This window comes from Hydractinia symbiolongicarpus, chromosome 15 (assembly GCF_029227915.1).
Source record: "Hydractinia symbiolongicarpus strain clone_291-10 chromosome 15, HSymV2.1, whole genome shotgun sequence".
NCBI classification, from domain to species: domain Eukaryota; kingdom Metazoa; phylum Cnidaria; class Hydrozoa; order Anthoathecata; family Hydractiniidae; genus Hydractinia; species Hydractinia symbiolongicarpus.
Genome location: NC_079889.1, coordinates 5,716,011 through 5,731,826, shown reverse-complemented (window position 1 = coordinate 5,731,826; position 15,816 = coordinate 5,716,011). Strand labels below are relative to the sequence as shown.

The 15,816-nt window shown below is 33.6% G+C and overlaps 1 protein-coding gene across 5 annotated transcripts; it reads left to right on the top strand.

Annotated features, from left to right (window-relative positions):
• Positions 1–11,951: 11,951 nt before the first annotated feature.
• LOC130629148 (uncharacterized) lies at positions 11,952–14,736 on the top strand. 5 transcript variants are annotated; one of them, XM_057442260.1, is made up of 4 exons: positions 12,369–12,633; positions 12,931–13,045; positions 13,937–14,022; positions 14,244–14,379. In XM_057442260.1, the coding sequence occupies exons 1-4, from the start codon at positions 12,590–12,592 to the stop codon at positions 14,266–14,268; spliced, it is 270 nt and encodes an 89-aa protein (XP_057298243.1). In that variant the 5' UTR covers positions 12,369–12,589; the 3' UTR covers positions 14,269–14,379. The 5 variants fall into 5 exon arrangements, 3 of the variants coding, with proteins under 3 accessions (XP_057298243.1, XP_057298241.1, XP_057298242.1); XR_008981916.1 differs by lacking the exon at positions 14,244–14,379 and having other exon boundaries at positions 11,952–12,680; positions 13,586–14,122; XM_057442258.1 differs by having other exon boundaries at positions 12,379–12,633; positions 13,937–14,736.
• Positions 14,737–15,816: the final 1,080 nt, after the last annotated feature.

The window sequence follows — 15,816 nt, the reverse complement described above, 5'->3', positions numbered from 1 at the left end:
TTTTTATCCGAAATATATTGTCAATAAAAAATAATAAACATACTCATTGTTGGTCCTAATATTGGTATTTTATCGTGAAGCCACAATGTTTTTATCTTAAAAAAAAATTTGTTGCCATTTGCGAAAGATTTTCCCTTGCAAATAAAGTCATTTTTAAGCATATTCGTCCTAAAAGTTTAATTCGCGAAAGTTTTTGTCGCAAAATTTCGGAATTTTTCGACCTCGCAAAACTTCCGCCCGCGAAAGTTTCTAACTTTAAAGTACACAATGTTCTTTTATGATGATATGCACTGTATTTCGCATATTTTTTTTTTCTTGTCGAATCTGCGTGTAAAAAAGATGAGGGGGATGTATATTGCAACATATCTACCTTGGAAGACCAAGTGGTAATTAACGACACCGGTGGGCGAGATTTCGTTGGTTTCCTAAATTAATTGTTTTTTATTACAAAGGCGACACCTCCACACAACCACTGTGAATAATAACTAAACGATGATCACTTTTATTATCATCCCCCACAAACACTCACACGAAGCTGTACCTCTTAACAAGATGCAATATGCTAATGTGTCAACGTCTCGGCACATACCAATACAAGAAACGAATTCTCCCCCGTGGAAGAAAAAATTAATCAGTACCATTTTCTTGATGCAATGTGTTTTCTCAAAAATTTATTTCTATTGCGAAATATTAAAGTAGGAAAGGGTAATAAGAAATTTTGTCCCATTTTAACGGCTGTGTAATACAGTAACTCTAAAAAAAGTAAAAACAGTCAGTTTTCTATTTCGTACCGTGGTGCCTACATTTGGAATAACTTTAAAAAATTTAAGAAGACAAAATTTGTGTCAGATTCGGAGAACATCTTTATAACAATAGCCGTCTCTCTGTCTGTTTGTCTGTCTGTTACGGCCGACTAGTATGTCTGTATAAAGTGAAGAAACACTCTTATTTGACTTAAAGAGCTGAAACATCTTTCTTCTAATTCAAATTATTTAAAAAATAAGTAAATTTATCATGAATTAAATTACGCGATCACATGTTTATCTTGTAACATCTTTTTTTGCTGTTAAACAAAGAAGTTTATTAACCACGACTGGAACTTGAAAGCGCATTTTCAGTGCATTTAAAATAGGAAAAATGTTTCAATATAACGTGGTGAGCCGTGTTATTCAATCCTGTTTGAAGTGATCAGGAGTGCCATATATTTACGATTTCAACTGTCAGTGTAGAAAGTAGGAGTCAAAATTTAATACTTGTTTGCTTATTTATGTCGAAGATTTTAGGTCCAGTAAATATTAACTTGGTTTAGCGAAAACGTTAACATTCAACTTCTTCTAAAGATTTTATTCACTTATTTCAATTTGCCATCACAACAGCTGAACCTGTCAAACACATCACACTGTTAAAATTCCAATTTAGATTAATGGTCACGGCATGTGACAACTGGACAATAGAATAGCAATTATAAATATCACCTAGCCAGGTACATCAAAAGATAGGGGGGGACATTTTATAGCATTTAGGTCACTAGCAATAAACTGTAGGAAACCGCAACATTTCGTAATAAAACTTTTCTAATCCATATTTCCTGGCCAGTGCTACATCCGAAACCGAGTTAAGTAGTTCACGCATGTTTACTCATTTTTCCACATTTCCATAATGACTTTACGTGATTAGTCATGCATCTCTGACCTTTCAGCATATAGCACAAGCATTGATTTTATTTGCCCTTAAATCTTGTACGTTCTGGTATCGTTATTAGTATTATTATAGCTGAGTGAGATGTTAGTAGATGGCATGCTACGTAAAAGAATGGACGATTTTCTGAGGTACGCTCTTCGTTTACGTGCTGTTATTTATGACACCAACCTGATATGAAATGGCTCGATTCTGTTAGGTAAAACAACGTTTCTGCATCCTCAGGTATCATATGCTTATAATTTTGGGGTAATTTATTGATAAATCCTGTTCCAGCTAAGAATTTTCAACATTTGATTTCGTCCACACGTCCACGTTTTTTTCGTTGCATCTATATCTATTGCATCTATTTAGTTTCAACATTCGGTTCCACCACAGTCAAGCGTATAAATAAGGAGCACAATTTTATTTTAAGTAGTGTACGCTCTCTTAGAAAAATGTTAGTAAATCGCATAGCAATAGGGAGCCATTTTTTCCCTTTTGAGATCAGGTGAATATATTACAGATGTAATAGGTTTTACAAAGTTCAATTTGAACGTTTTTTTACCAGTTTAAAGATTGTTCAGCTAAATAAGTAAAATATAAAGAAATTCTGCTTTAAGAAAGAAACGTTTTAAAATGTGGGTAGCCTTATCCTTAGCACATATCACAGTCATATATCACAGTCATATATCACAAGCATAAATCTATATATGTTACAATCATCCCTGTCGTGAATAGTCTTATGAATGAAAATCTCTGGAAAGGAAATGCCCATCTTCACATTCTGTTTCAATTTTATTAAGATTGAACATGAAATTTGTGACTATTTTACGCGACTGGTCAATATATGGGTGGATGGTAAATCCAAAATAGTCATGTGAAAAACTAAAATTGTATCAGATTTACATAAAAGCATTTTCAGACAATACTGTTGGTTTACAATTCCAATGGTTTCTTTTTCAGTAGCCATTAAAAAATAGTTTAAAATCACGTTCAACTTGACGTTTGCATATCAAAAATTAACATTCGCTTTACCGAAAAAACACAACCTGAAAGAAAGCCTTTCATGTTAGGAAAAGGTCATGTCACTATTGTCCTTCCTGCACGAAATGTTTGCATCCTGATGGATTAGCAGATTCAGTGACGATATTAAGTCACAGTTAAGAAGGAAATCTGTACTTAATGAGCACGTTTATAATGATGTGATGAGAAAAAACCTTTTGCTATTACATGACTTAATCTTCAATTAAGAGATTATCTCATGGCAAATGTTGATCAAAATTAGACACACAAGATTTCAAAACTTTTAATTTGGTTTAAAATTGTTGTAAGTGCAATAAATTTCATTTTCTTATATGGAGACTTTAATCTCATTTCATACTCATTTTTCATCACATAATCGGGAGCATTAAAGTCTTTTTGTTATTACATTCAAGAAATTTTACTAAAACAGAGGTTTTTGGGAGGATCACAGAAATGTTAATATAAATACCAAGAAATGAACAATCTCAACGATATGGCGGGTATTAAAACTTGATAGTTTAGAATGTAAAAAATGTAGCTGTAATATTAGAAAAAAATTTATGAAAAATGAGCGCATTAAGAGCCATAAGTCACAAAGACTTTAACATGTGAAAAACTAAAATGGTTCTCAGAGCATTGTTTGAGTTTGTAAGATTATTTAATCCACACACGCTCGTTTTAACTGCAAACTAATAACTTATAAAAACATAAATGGGTAGCTGAAACGCAGCACATGTAGTCAGGTACAATACAAGCTATTAATTCCATCTGGTCTGAAATCATAAAAATGCTTAAATTTGCTGTTTTTAGGCATTATCCTTAGCCTTCCCTAAGGTAATGGTTGCCTCCATTATGAATTATTTTTTTTCATATTTTGTATTGGAAAAAATAAAAATTCATTCGCGATGGGTGTACATGGTAATTATTGATTAAAAATGGCAGCAGCAATAAAACTATCACATGGTTTTATATCAATTCAAAGAGTTGGCTACACTACAAAAATTAAAGCAACAACAATCACGACAATTAAATTTAAAGAATCTGTTTTAACACATTTCGTGCGATTAAACTTCTGCCGTTAAGCTTTTTTACAACAATTTATGGGGCCTAACAAAAATAAGTTTCGCGAAAATTTCTGCGTAATTTTCTATTTTAGTACAAGTCATTATTTGTTTACAAATTATAGGCGGTCGAAGTGGCTACGTTGACGTCGAAAGTATCAATGCAGTGACATTCGTTTGGAGACGTGTTCTTATGTCTCCACACGGAAGCCACTGCATTGATATGTTCGTCTCCTGAAACTTGTAGTCAAATTGTGGCTATCGGCTTGGTTGAGACCATGCTCACTATGTTGTGATAATTCTCGGAATTGGAACTCCTCTCCTCATGCGTTCTAAATTCCAAATTATAAAATTGCTGATGAAATCTCTTATAATAATACAGAGACTGTGTCTGTTTGTAACAGGCAAAGTGGATATGCTTATTTTACTTTGATGTCGCCGAAAAAGTTTGTCTAATATGTTAAATTTCTGACGTTACGGCGCGACGTCAATAGCACTACTTTAACGTCAATCCTATATTAAATTAATGAAGCCATTCCAGTGCACCTAAAACTTAGAGGCCAAATAACATGGAAACAAGGTGGTGACGTCAATGATTTTTCATCGCGTGGGTAACTAGGGACCACCTATGACTAATTTGGGTAATTTTCCCAAACGCGGGTCCCCAAATCCGTTTCGAAATGGACGGGTAGATGACGTCATCAAAAAACCTTTAAACCACAATATTTCAGTAACCGTTGGTCAAAAGTACATGATCCTATACATTTTCTTGATCAGCATTTCAAGATCTATACGATGAATGCAACGGGTGTACGAGTTTGTGAAGAAATTTCTTTTGGAACTTTTGGTAGGGACTTTGCTGACGTCAGCAAAATTTTTACACCCTTATATCTCCTTAGGCAATTGTCTAAAACATACGATACTATACATTGTTTTGATCAGCTAATCAAGCTCCACACATTACAGACAACAATTGACTAAATTTCACCAATTTTTTTTTGATTATGCACTGCTGACATCAGCAAAAGGCCTAAAATATACAATTTTTACATTGTTCTCCTGCCTAAGTGGATTTCTTCACGGGCCTTATCGACTAGTCTCTTATAATAATACGGAGAGTGTGTCTGTGTGTCTGTAACAGGCAAAGTGGATGTCTTCATTTTTCTTTGATATTGCCGAAGAGTGCATGTCTAATATGTTAAATGTTTTGACGTTACGGCGAGAAGTCAATTCTACTGCTTCACGATCTTATATATCTTATATTAAATTAATGAAGCCATTACAATGCACCTAAACTTTGAGGCAAAATAACTTGGAATCGAGGTGGTGACGTCAATCTTTTTTCGCGTGTGTAACTAGGGACCACCTGCGACCAATTTGGGTAATTTTCCAAAACCTGGTTCCCGAATCCGTTTCGAAACGAACGGGTTGATGACGTCATCAAAAAACCTTCAAACCCTAATATCTCTGCAACCGTTTTTCAAAAGAACACGATCCTATACATTTTCTTGAACAGCGTTTTAAGATCTATACAATAAAGGCAACAGGTATAAAAATATTTAACAAAAATCTTTTAGGTTTTGACGGGGCATTGCTGACGTCAGCAAAGTTTTTAAACCCTTATATCTCATTAACCGCTCATCAAAACCATATGATCATATACATTTTCTTTATCAGCACTTTAAGTTCTACACAATAGAGGCAACGTGAAAACAAGGTGCTAATATTTTTCTTGTGGATGGGTTGCTGACGTTATCAAAATTTATATGACGTATCCTTTTCATAATTATCCTGCCTCAGTGGATTTCTCCACGGGCCTTATCGACTAGTCTCTATAATAATACGGAGCTTCTGTCTGTGACTTTTGCAAAGTGGATAAAATTTCTTAGATAAAGTCTATAAAACATCGCCTGTAAATTTTTCTGTAAATTAGCAAACTTTGACGTTAGAGCAATATTGACGTCAAAGGAAAGTATATTAAGATTAGTGAAGCCATTGCATTGCACTTTTAAATTTAAGGCTAAATAACTTGGAAACGGATGGAAATAACTGACGTCATTTCCTGCGTTGGTAACTAGGAACTACCTGGGACCAATTTGGGTAAGTTTTCAAAACCTGAGTCACTGAATCCTTCTGGAATGGACGGGTTAATGATGTCATAAAAAACCTTTAAACCCTAATATCTCCGCATCCGTTTGTCACAAGTACACGATCCTATACATTTTTTTGATCAGCGTTTCAAGATCTTATACGATGAAGGAAACAGGCATACACATTTTCTGAAAAAAAAAATTTGTGTTCTGACATGTCTCTGCTGACGTCAGCAAAATTTAAATGACGGTTGTTTTTCTCTATTATCCTGCCTAAGTGGATTTTTCCACGGGCGTTATCGACTAGTATATTAACGACTAGTATATTAATAATTACTTTAAAAAAACATTTACATGGTCGTTCAGCATATATATTTTTATGGTAATATTTCGACCTCCGTATTGGAGGTCTTCATCAGACTATATATGTTCACGTCCTTCATCAGACTATATACGTTCACATGAACATGTCATTTAAGGAAAAAATATTAATAATTAATTCAATGTACTAAAATTCATACTGAATTCAAATTTATCCAGGTACTGTAGTTGTGATGGAGAACAATAAGTCGACAACAATGTTTAACCAATAATTTTTATTGTAATGTTAGCGATTTTAGTTGACTGGCATTTCCACAGCTTTTTTAATATGCGCATAATTATTAGTGTTTTTGCTCTAATAAGTCACAGTATAAGGAGCTGTGCAATTAAAGGCAAAAAAAGATCGATGTAAAATCAAGATTTTTAAAATGAATCCATCGACAGAACTACCTTTAAAATCAAGAAACAACATTGGTAAAATATGAAAAAAGTGACCGACATTTAGGGAACATCAATTTTTATTCTCCAAAATTTTGAAATATAAGCTGAAAAGTAGATTTTTATTGTTTTGAAATGTTAAAAAAATGGACCGGACTTTACACACATTTTCTTAAAAGCAGCCAGTTTATGAGCAACTGTATTACAGCCTGCAAGATTAACGCTAAATATAAGCAAAAATTTATGATTTTGGGCCTAGACTTTACGGATACATTCCAGGTCAAATGTTTAAGTTGCTTATAAAGAAAAATACGTGTAGTTTTTAAGCCTAAATACTTTGTTGATCATAGTTGGTGAAAAAGTTTAGCATTAAATAGTACCAGGGTGACGAATCGAGTTAACACTTTCTACCTTTTTGTCATGCATATTGTCGATAGTATAACAGGTATAAATGAACACGTACGATTACGGGATCATTCCAGAACGGACTCGTGATAAAACAAAATGAATTTAGTAAAATCTTCTATTAGACCACGCTTATCAAAAAAGTAAACGACGAGCTTAAATTAGGCTGACAAGATAATACTCGGCTGATAGTGTAAATTGAAAATTGAAGAAAAAAGTCTTTACTGTAAAAATGGTATTCCTGTTTTCAAGTTAGCACTGCTCTTTATTGGCAGTCGCTAATTACGAAAATGCCATAAATTTTGTTTCCTAAACAGCTTTTTCCATTCCAAGAGAAAGAGAAAAACATATTTCTTCTTAGAAAAAAAAGTTGCATAATAAGTATGAGAGTAATGATTCGGCTTTAAATTGCATACCGAAATTATTATCCGGATATCACGAGATTATTTATAGCAGAAAATGCGGATATAGTCATTACAGTGTTCAGCTTGCATGTAAATTACATTTATGGAATGAAGCAAATACAAATGTGAACAACTTTATCGGAGTATGTGTTATATTGGAAGGTAAGATGTTTTTTCGAGACTTAAAAACAACTTTAAACTTTTGCTGTAAAAATTCACAGTCATCTTCTCTTTAAACAGGTTTCGATGTGTTTAATCAAAGCTTTTCATCCGTATAAACATTAACAGACAAAAAACAACAAAATCCAGCTTTTTTTGTCTTATTAGTTATTTGATTTTTGTGTGTGTGAAGATGTGCCACATGGGAAAATTCGGCTGCACTTTATGTGTGTATCTGGGACATTTTTAAAATCCAAAGTCTGTGTAACGGTTTTTATGCAAAATAATCCCGATTTATTAGAATAATTTAATATAAATAATTACACAAAGTTAAGATTGGTGGCTTTGTAAAGAATACCTTTCTTTCGGTCCGCTGTTTTCTTTTACTTGTATCGTTCTTACGGTGAACACTCGACATACAAAGGATGAGTTGAAAAGCGATCATAAATGGAAAAATCTAAGTGAGAGTGATGTCTTGGGCGGAATTTGCAGTATTTTTAGGGAGATATTTTTTTTCTTTTTCCAATGAGAAATATAGTATTTATCAAGTAAAAAGTATTCATCGAACGCATTCTAAAAATATTATGTGGAGAATCTGGTTATGACGTTCCACTTAAACAATCTTAAGTGTGCGTTGATTCGTTTGATTTTTGAGATATTTATTTTGAGATACTTCATTTCCTTCTTAGCAATGACAGGACTTTGTAACAAATTATGACGCAAAAATATGTGTTATTATCACGCCGACGTCCAATGCTTTTCCAGATATGTGTCATATGAAGGAGAAAGTATTAGCGGTTTTGAAAAATAGGATTCTTTTTAACAAAGGTCTTTGTGACGTATTAAACATGAAGAAATGCATACACTATGTTTTTAACCTCCTTCGTAGCTTCGCAATACTTCCCTCCTTCGTAGGTTCGCAATACACTAATTGAGTCTAAGATACTTTGTGAATTTAAATCAAACCAGTCCGAACAGATGATAAAGTCGTCAGTGCAAATATATTGTTACTTCTGCAAGCAGACAATTCTGACAAAACTTGCTTACTCAAGATCTGTGTCTATAAGAATATCTTAAAAATCATACTAAGCCTGGAACCTTTTGAAATAGCTAGTGTTAGCTGATTTCACGGCATATAATCTTTCTTTTGAAATAAGGCTCAACATGGCGTGGAGTTAATTAATGGTGAATGACACGATAATACAGAAGTACAATAAATAAAGTTGAATTTTAAAAAAAGTCTGTTTGGAAGCGACGTCGCAGAAAATATGAGAATCTGAATGCACACGAGCCATTTTAATATCTTCCCATGTTATTCAACAAGTAAACAAACATGATTTTTTATCATGGCTGTAATTTTTTCTGTTTAAGTGAAATGTAATAAAAATAACTGAGAAAACGTGCGGGATGTCACGTTACTAGGTTAGAACGTGCAGGTGAAAAACAGTAATACCATCCGAAGTAGTGTTTATTTTTTTCTAGAATTATACTGAAATACAAAGACCAAATGCCTCTCTTTGGTATCTAGTCACTTGCATATTTAATTAAAGTTCAACGACTATATTTGCCGATCAACGAAAAAATCTCCCTCACTTCTTCTACAAGCATGTGCAGCGAAGTAAAATAATCGTTGACGTGCTAACAAAAGTAGTTCGAAAAGTATCCAAAAAAATTTCCATTCTGCTTCAATTTTAACGCGCGAAATGAAAAAACCCAATGTAATATGGCATCCCGCGGATAACTTGAAAACGCACAATTTTCTCAGGATAATTAACACCTAGGATAAGCCCCATGGTAAATTGCCACCTGAATAGCTCCTACGTAGGACAATTACCCCAACTCAAATTTCCTCTTAATAATTTAATTTAACCAATGAGCCAGTTTAAAAGTTTTCGTTTTTTGGCGCGAAAGAAGCTATTTTAATGTCCAATGTTTATTCAGTTTTGATAAGAATATGTAAATAAGAATCGTGGTTATAAAAGAACAGTAAAGTATAACTTTTATAAACCACAAGTATTTTGAATTCGTTAGAAAATGTCTTAGAACAAGTTAAGAAAATGGCAGGGGGGGGGGTTGTCCTAAAATCGCTGTACACAAATCCATAACATAAGTTTAGAGAAAATATTTCTATAATTTAAAACCTGTTTCAAGAAAGATGATTGAAGGCGCTGTTAAGTTTTGTAAAAATGTTTCATGTTATTCTATCAACGGGAATACTTGTTAGAGAATTTAAAATTAAAACGTGTTGTTAAATTTGTTGATAAAACATTTCTTGCGCGATTTTATGAATTCACATTGCAATGCATGTAGTCAAGACCTTGTTGTTCGCCATCTTGAAATATTTAAACTCCATGTTGCTATTTTTAATTTTTGCTGACGATTGACGAAATTGCGTAATAAGCACTCAAGCAGCATTTTTTGCTAGAAGAAGGAAACAACGTCGCTAAAATTCAACTTTCTTAAACATTTTTTGAGATAAAAAAAAAACTCTCAGTCATTAGTATAATTGTCTAACTGCGCATGCGCAAACAAAAACTCTTGTCTTTTTGTGCTACAAATGCAGCCAAATGGTTCTCTACAGATAGGTTAGACGAGTTTAAATACAACAGGACTAATGAATTTCTAGACACTAATTTTTTTTATTGACCACTCTACGTACACGAATAATTTCAGCCTGTTTAATAAAATGAATAAAATTAAAGAAAATTTCAGCCTGTTTTGCTTTCCATTATTCTTACAAAAAGAAGGTGAAGCATCTCAACCAAAAAATTTAAAAAATGTTTGTTGTTTTACCATTTTATAAACTTTGGATAAAAACTTTTTTAGTTAAAAACATTTTCTCACAATTTTTTTTTGTAGTATTTCTATGATGCACTGGCGTTAGTTAGTTTAGCAAAATTTCAGCCTCACCTCCTTTATAAAATTTCATTTAAACTTCGTTAAATTTCGTTAAATTTCGTCAATACCGTTAAATTTCGTGGAATTTAATAAAATTTCGTCGAATACCGTTAAGTTTCGTTACAAAATGTCATTTTGTTTCTATTAGAATTTGTTTGCTGATACCCAATGTTTGAATCGTCTTGAATCACTTCCGAGAGAGAAAGTGCGCAGTTCTTACAAGTGGAAACTCGCCTTAACAAAAAATAAAGCTGGAGCGTTCTGTTTCACATGCTGTATACTAAGTTTTATTCCATATTAACAACAAGCGCTTTCTATATTTTGTACTGCAAAAAAATTAAGAAATCATTCTCATAACTCACATAATTATTTTGTATTTCCACACATTCCAATTCAGCGTACTTATTTCACTTGTTGAAGTAACAAAATGTAAAAGTTTGTTAATTTAAATTGATTGTTTTATATATATGAATTTCATGTTGGTATAAGTGTATTTTTGAAATGTAACACGCGCATGACATATACCAAGCAGATATTTAGTTGTGCTTATCATTTTTAACAAACAACGTGTGATTAAATGAACTTAAAAACTGGTTTCACTGAGCCGAACTCTTATCATCCAACAAGTTTATCAAAAGTACATAATTTTATTTTAAATATTGATATCCTCGCGACTAATTCGTAGAGCTGTTAAAGTCGAGAAGGGGAGAAGGGGAGAAGGGGAGAAGGGGAGAAGGGGAGAAGGGGAGAAGGGGAGAAGGGGAGAAGGGGAGAAGGGGAGAAGGGGAGAAGGGGAGAAGGGGAGAAGGGGAGAAGGGGAGAAGGGGAGAAGGGGAGAAGGGGAGAAGGGGAGAAGGGGAGAAGGGGAGAAGGGGAGAAGGGGAGAAGGGGAGAAGGGGAGAAGGGGAGAAGGGGAGAAGGGGAGAAGGGGAGAAGGGGAGAAGGGGAGAAGGGGAGAAGGGGAGAAGGGGAGAAGGGGAGAAGGGGAGAAGGGAAGAAGGGGAGAAGGGAAGAAGGGGAGAATATTTGGTTAGAACAATGGCAAGGATATTTCAATCTTACTAAAAAAAGTAAAATAGTCATCATTGACTTCAAAAGTTGCAGTCAATGTGCCTCCGTACTAGCGCGAACATCAAGTTACCCGGTTCTAAAATTGCAATTCCCCTCTGATTTTAAATGAACACTTGAAACGTAGTTTTTTACGTATTAGATATATCATCTCCCCTGCAAGGTGTATGCAAAATACACCAGTCTATACGGAAATCTTACTCTCTTTTATTCGGCCAAAAATGTTGGTCCCACAGGTGTCCGGAAGTTTCTTTACAAATTTTCTAGGCATATGATAAACATATTGTTCAACCTTTGTGAATCTTTCTCATGCGTACTTTATACACAATAAGACCTATTTAACGCTACTATAACGCCTAAATTTGCATTGCGTAACTATACCTTTAGTTTCGTTGATTTTTTTTTAAAAATTAAGAATGTGACCGTTTCATGTTATCGTACATGTCAACTTTAAGTTTTTAATTTGTTTCTGCGATAAGCATAACGTAAGCGTACTCTGATTGTGTTTTTTGCATAAGCATATCCAAGCCTGATTTCGAATTTTCACTTGTTTCTAAACAAACATAAATTTGATTCACAGTCAAGAAAATGTTTCCTATATTAACAACAGTGTCACAATGTAATCCACTGCACTTTTTTTAACATTAAATGACATCACCTTATAAGTGGGTGTAATATTTTTAACAAAAACGTTTGTGCACTGTGTTTCCTGTTTAACTCTTTGTAAATATATTTTTGTTTACAAATATAAGGATTAAACAAACAATAATTATTTGAAGCCGCTTACTAAGTAATGATTTATTCGCCATATACTTTTATTCACCATAAACAGAAAGTTTTATCAAAACATCATAAGAGGATGTCGATAAAAAATGACGTGATGGACGTTGTTTACGTTTACTCTTTCCGTCATAAAACACGCGTCAGTATATGACGGAATATAATTCTGTCGAAAGTTTAATCGGTGCAGTTTCGATGGTTTTACGAAATGCATCGGATTGTTCTTCGAAAACATTTCGCAAATAAAAATTGATGAACTCGCATGTTTTTGAAATATAAATTCAAGACATCAACAATCTCAAGAAGGTATATAAGTATTTTATTCAAACCGAGAGAAAATCTTCGACAAGACGGTGAGTTTAGTAAAAAAAAAAAAAAAAGATATCTAAGGACAGGTTTGTGTCACAAGGTTGAACTTAACGAATTCAGATCAATTCTACCTACGTTTCTTTTGCCATTTTGCCATTATGTCATTTAATAAGGAAGGATTGTAGGAGGGATGGCGATGGGGCAGGCTATGATCGGTGATTTTCCCATATACCACCTGTATTAATAATATTGTTTTGCCACCCCAATTTTAACTTTTTATTATTATATTTTTAGAATGATGTGGTTTTCAAAAAGACATTGCTTGTGTTTTGACATACGCACAGCCGTCATGTTAGTAGCGATGATATCGTTCGTATTTTCGTGTTTTAATGTGGCCACTTCCTGTAAGGTAAGAACTGTTTTCTTCCATTGTACTTCCAGCTTCTTTTTTATTTTCCAAAAGTGTACATAATACATGACAAAATTACAGCTTCAGTTAGGTTATTCTGATTTTTTCCTGATTATCTAATGTTTACTTTTTCACTGAGGGATCCCAAAAATGACTTTAGATGTGTTAACCACAATTCGTAATATCGTTGCGATTTGTAACAACTATCGCAATTTGTAATAAACCTGTCGCAAAATCCTTTTAATTGTGACGTCACGCAGCGAAATTAAGTAATATCCACTCCATCTATTTCCAGCCACGCGGTATTACGAAATACAGGAAGAACTGGTTGCAATCCCTTGGCGTTCTGGCTAGAACTAGCTAGAATTTAGTTCTGTGTTGTTTCATTTTCTTAATGATTATAAAAGGAGTCATAAAAACTAGTGGCTATACCTAACTTTTTAACCTTTTGCTATAACCTAGCTATGTGGTCAGTTGCTAATCTAAAATTATGAGCAGGTGAAATGTGTACCTAACCTGTAAATGCATCTATTTTTTTAGAACATGAACAGGAGTTTAGTTTTTCAAGTGAATTTGATTTTCCCATGTAGATAATAAGCAAGCAACAAGTAAGCAATAGTTCAGCCTATAAAACACATAAACAAGTAGCATTGATAATTCAGCCAAAATATTGTATTGCAAATGTGTAGTTAACAGTTTCGTTCCTTTTATTTTTCGCATTCTAATGTGGATAGCACTTTGTTCGAAAAAATTCTTAGATAGAGATTAACTACAGAAGAGAAGTGGTGGACTATATTCTGTTCTTGAAAGAAAAATTTGCATTTACGTTTGTGCTAACTAATTAAAACATCTCAAACTAGCGTTCTGACTTAATTTATTATATTATTCCAGGTGCTATCCCAAGTTCATCCAGACTCGGTGCAAGTTGTCTTCATTACAATAAGCACTCAACACATCAATTTGGACACTTTTCATGTGTATGTCATTTTTACATATATCAAATTGAGTTTTTACATTTTCAACCTACTCACAAGCACGTCCTTGCTTATATGCACAGTGACAAATCTTTACGCAAAAGCAACATTTAGCCACATCTGGATTGCAATGTCTTTTGTTGTTTTAATATACACAACCGTGGAGTGTAGTTACACAGTGGCGCAAATGAAAGACTCGTTCACAAAATTCATAATCTCTTTAGCTTTGGTGATAACGATTCTAGTTAAGCTGTATTTTATATTTATCGTGTTGTCATGCACACTGTACGACCGACAAAGTAAAAATGCTGTCGCCAAAGTGGAAATGCGAAAAAAAGAAGGATCCAGTGAAGTGATATGTTATGAGGTATTCCATGGTGGAGAAGATGAACACGGTGATGCTGTTTGAGGTGAAGAAAAAAGAAAGGGAGGCTGGTGACTACCTTATAAAATGATACTTTTAAAAAAATTATGTTGAATGCTTTGATGTGCTTCAGCAGTGAAGATTGGGGTTATGTTTTATTAATTTATCGCTAATGGTTACAACAACTAATGCTGTACATACATCTGAAACTGTGACAACTTGTGTAAATGCGGAATGCATGTTTCTCCATTATTTTACTTAAAATTATTTATTTCATATTTATTTATTTGTTTAGACAATTTTGACTAACTATTTTTAAAAATATTTTCTTAATGCAAATTCTTTTTTCCTACTGTTGGTTGTCCTTTTGTTGGAGCTGATCCTGCTGTTTCTTAGAAGGGATAGGTTCACAAGTAGCTAACGTAGAAGATTGGAGATTGAAGTTAACTTAAAATATGTAATTTCTAGCAGATAGTTGTCTAGCACTAATAAATTAGATTTTTTCAGCATTAATGTTCAACACATTGGTCAACATTAAACACAGTTGTCAATATTGGACCAGTTGGTCAACATTGGATAACTGGTCGTTAATAATAATGAGGATATTAATAACATGACGAGTGGCCTATTAGTTATGGATTTCGCTTTGCAAGTACAATATCCATGGTTTAGTTCACAGTGCAGGCGTGTTTATCAAGCGCCTTTACCAAAGTTACGGGAAATCCATGCCGCGAAAGGGAAATTGGGTATGTAATGCCAGTGAATATGTCTTATTTCCTGACGTTACGGGTGCCTGCAATGACCCTGCCTGTAAATATTTTTTCCATCATGATTTATTTTACTCATTACATTTCGCACACACTACACTGGTGTAAACTTTAGTAAAGCAGCTTGTACGGATACTTTGTCATGTTTAGCTACCTTTTGATAGTTGACAACTAAAAGAGGTAGAAACCTTATTATTACTAGTTATATCACTTGATCCAATAATCATTACATATGGAATTGTGGTGACGAAAAAAAGGAAGCAAAAAACATAATTTCGACTCTTTTGCTAGGCTAGGTGGCAGGTACACTGCACAACGTAATGTGAAAATAAAATAAAGTATTAAAATAAAATATTATAACAATTTTTATTTTCAATCATTTTCTTATTCACTTTGTTCAACCGAAAATAAGAGCCTTATTGTCTACGTAATCTCTTCAAGACTTAGGATGCTATTTGAGAAATAAAATTTAGTGAGTGGAGTCATCTTTAGTATTCTGTGCTTAAGAGTAGGGGTGATTTCAAAATCCTAATGTCTGACATACAAAGAGTAAAGGACTTATGTTATCTTCAAAATACCAATCTTTTGCCCGGTCTGACGTCCAACGTCCATGTGGTTAGAACAAGCAATCATTAACTCCACTGTTAGCTGCTGCAGATGCACCGC